At 41.7% G+C, this 3904-nt stretch overlaps 1 protein-coding gene across 1 annotated transcript; it reads right to left on the bottom strand.

The window, feature by feature from the left end:
- Nucleotides 1-241: 241 nt before the first annotated feature.
- On the bottom strand, nucleotides 242-694 carry EDDM3B (epididymal protein 3B). The gene has a single exon (XM_008054527.1). It carries the CDS (start codon nucleotides 680-682, stop codon nucleotides 242-244), a length of 441 nt encoding a protein of 146 aa, XP_008052718.1. The 5' UTR covers nucleotides 683-694.
- Nucleotides 695-3904: the final 3210 nt, after the last annotated feature.

Here is a 3904-nt window from a genome sequence, read left to right on the forward strand (position 1 = left end):
GCTGCCATATGAACTGAATCTTGAAAAAAATGTAGGAGTAAATTAGGTAAAGGAAAACAAAAGTGTATTCTAGGCAGAGAGACATAAGCAAGGTCATGATATCAAGGAACCACATGATACAGAAATCTAAGCAGCTGGAAAACATTGAGAAAGTGGAAAGTTCCCGGGGTTATTGATTAGGTAGGGATGACCACTAGCAAAGCACTGAATACTCTACCAAAATCAAGGCTAGGTAGAGCTTCTAGCTGCTTATGGGCTCCACCATCTTCAGGTCTTCTATGCTGTCAACATACCCATCCATGCTACAGTGGAATTCAATGTAGTTGAGGCTTCTGCTCTCTATGTACTTGTTGTACTTCTCTCGGTGACACTTGAGTACTTTGAGGGCATTCTGAACCCATATGTATGCATTTCTGTAGCGGTCGTTCCAGCTGTCACTAATGCATACATGCTCAATTTTGTACCAGGAGACATAGATGAACATATGAGAGATCTTGTTTTTCAGAGCTTCTTTTTCTCTCATGAGGATGTCACATTTGTACTCTTTGAATTCTCGACTTGGACTTAAGTGGTGCTGTTCCATGAATTCTCTCCAAGAAACATTCTTGCTATGTGCAAGCAGCCTGCCTAGGATGCAAAGCAGGGCCAAGACAGTGCCCTGGATCCCTAGAGGGAATGCCATCTCAGTTACTAGGGCCACCTGCATGTTCACAGAGAAGAGAAAGAAAACATTATTTAGACACTACACAGAGAGCTGAGCTTCATCTTAAAACCCTTTTCCCATCTCCTGTCTTCCATCTCTTCCACCCAGCATGAGGAGAACCCTCTAACTAGCTTCTTTTTATTAGATCAACTCTCAAGAGTTAATGTTTCCAAAAGAGAATAATATTTTAAGTTTGTGTCTATGAAGTGGAAAGCATTGTACTTTTAAGGTAATATACAAGAAGAGTAACTACTTGGGAGGTATTTCCTAGGCTGGAAGGCTTTGGTTCCCAGAAATCACAGCTTAGGTTGCAATTACAATGACTCTGTAAAAGGATGCTTGTTTAACCTTGACTTTCTTGCAGGGGTTCTCTGAATCGCCTGTGTTTGAATGGTCGCATCACTGATGAGATGAGGGAAGTTTTCTTGGATAATTTCATGGAATGTTTGATGGGGGGGTGGTCTGTCTCTCTATCTACTAGCCTTGTCTTCCTTATAACACTACCGCAAAGCCTGGTTGAAACATATTACCCCTACTAACTACTCACATTCCTTCTCAGGGACCATTTTCCTAGTTATCATTATTACAAATGCTCTTGATTTGTCCGAGCTGCTTGTTGAAAATGCCAACATAAAGGAACTCCAGTTTTGAAATATTGCTGTAATCAATCAGTCAAGTACCAAGACTAAAACTGTCCTCACAGGGGCTACTCTTGTGATAGCATAGGATGTAGAGTTGTTTGAAAAAGTCTCCATTTAAACCAGCCCTCTGTCCTACCATGAGGAGTGTACCTGGCCCTTCTAAATCTCAAACCTGATTTGCAACTCTGAACATCAGTGTCCTCAAGTGTATATGTGAAAGTTTAATGAGAAACATATATGTGAGAGCACTTCTAAGGATGTCAGATGCCTGCATGCATCCAACACAGAAAGAGGGATTGGTATTTTCTCACTAGTGAGACCCATCCTGGACATAAAATCCTAAACAGGATCGGTAGACCAAGATGCAGACTGCTTTTATGTATTACGCTTGAGAAGACTGGAGGGTGGAGAAAGTGAGGACTAGGAAAAAGATGGTAGCTGGGGGCTTAATGCCGACATGAATTCAGACCTTTGTTTTCTATGATTTGTTATCTAAAAGTTCGACCTCCTTCCAGAGTTCCTGGGTCTTTCCCCCAAGCACCCGTTGCATCACCCCTTCTTACCCTATTCAAATTCAGCGCTTGGGTCCCTGGTTGGAGTGGGGATCAGTATGTGAATTTGAAGAGCAGAGTCTGTGTCTTCCTTTTCTTAGAGCCCCAGAAGTCTGCAGAAGTGGAGAAAAGAACTGCAGTGTGAGGAACCACTCTCCAGTTAACTGGTAGGGGAAGTGGTGGTGGGGAACGGCCTTATCATGTGAACCTGTTCTTATATCTTCTCATCCAGAACACTTAGGTTCACTAAGGCAGTAGCCTCGAGCAAAGGCTTAAACATCAAAGACTGACCCCTGGGCACAAAAGAATTGTAAGACCCTGGAGTATAGTCATTACAGAAAGGGGTTATCTGGAGCTTTCAGTGAGACAGAGCAGAAACCTTTTCTTTAGGGACCTGTGGACCCCTAAGCGCAAAGTAAAGGAAAATCTGAGTTCCTTCAAGGGAAACTCCAGGCATCTGGCTAGCCACAGAAGCAAATAAATAACTGTCATAAAAGTGAATAAGAGTAGCCCAAAACAGCTGGATGCAATGACTCATGCCTATAATCCTTGCACTTTGGGAGGTTGAGGTGGGAGGCTTGCTTGAGCCCATGAATTTGAGACCAGCCTAGGCAACATAGTAAGACGTTGTCTCTCTAAAACAAAAAGGTAAAAAAAAAGTTAGCAGGGCATGGTGACATGCACCTGTAGTCCCAGCTTCTTGGGAGGCTGAGGTGGAAGGATCACCTGAGCCCAGGAAGTCAAGAGTGTGGTAAGCTGTGATTGTGCCATTGCACTCCAGCCTGGGTGACAGAGTAATACCCTAACAAAAATAAAATAAAATAAAATAAAATAAAATAAAATAAAACAATAATTTAGGATGTTAGAGTTTCAGATATGTTTATCTTCCCTGTTTGTCCATAAATTGCACCTTTGATGAGTGTTACTAAACTAGTATTGGTTTCCCTATAGAAACTATCTTATGTCCCTGAGTTGTCTTTCAGAAATTTTATACTACTGAGGACACCAACCAAATGGATTCCCTAGCACATAGACCTCGAATAAGGTGGAATTGAAGACTGAACTTTTACTATCATCCTTTGCTGCAAGTTTCCCCTTGAAGAGCTGAATAAAGTCATATCCCTGAACCAGTTAACATTTTAATTTCTGCTGACCCCCAAATTTTAAGCAAACCTACTCTTTCTTAGCCAATTGCAAATCAGAAAATTCTTGAATCTATGACTTGAAAGCCCTTGTGTTGATATCCTACTCTTGTAGGTCTAAGCCAATGTGTAATTTCCATGTATTAATTTTGCTTATAACTTCTGCTTCTGAAATGTGTTCCTGCCTTTAAAAACTTGCCTGAAAGCCATCAGAGAGATCAGAATTTAGCTGCCTGGTCCCACTTGCTTGGCATGCTGCAAACAAACAGCTTTCCTTTTATTGCTGCTAAGTCCTTGGTGTAGATATCTGGCTTTACTGCATGGGTGAGCAGAACCTAGTACAGTTCTGTAACATAGAAGTCAACCAGAGATCTGGCTCCTAAACTCACTTTCTGACAAACTTTGGGTAAGTCCCTGGATGGTTAGACCACATTCTATGGGAACTTTAGTGAGGAAAACCTCTTTTAAAGTTGTGAACTCTGGGACTATCATTGAGAGGTGAAAGAGTATCTAGTGAGACTGGTGGCCAGATAGCCATTAATGATTAAGAAGCCAGTAACTGAAGTTTCTCTACACAATTTATTAAGTATAATCTTTAACTGTTTGCTTACGCTGAACTGCTCACTATTAAAATGTTGCATAGCCTAACCCTAGTTTCTATGGCTCCCATCTATAGCATCTCACTCTGAAGTATGGCTCTCAAGATGTTGCGTATGTTGTTTTCCAGGAACTTGGGACTCGGCCCTGAAACCAGATCAAACCAGTCAACACCACCAACACTTCAACTGAGTCTGTGTGGGTGTCCAATGGGTGATCTTTTGACTTCACATCCCAAATTTCTGCTGCATATTCATACCAATTTCCTCT

The sequence above is a fragment of the Carlito syrichta genome, unplaced genomic scaffold, assembly GCF_000164805.1.
Source record: "Carlito syrichta isolate Samal-C Ts95f unplaced genomic scaffold, Tarsius_syrichta-2.0.1 Scaffold79417, whole genome shotgun sequence".
In the NCBI taxonomy this organism is placed as follows: Eukaryota; Metazoa; Chordata; class Mammalia; order Primates; family Tarsiidae; genus Carlito; species Carlito syrichta.

Bases quoted from the DNA above. Each gene is read 5' to 3' on its own strand.
- EDDM3B (XM_008054527.1), bottom strand. From the start codon at position 682: ATGGCATTCCCTCTAGGGATCCAGGGCACTGTCTTGGCCCTGCTTTGC.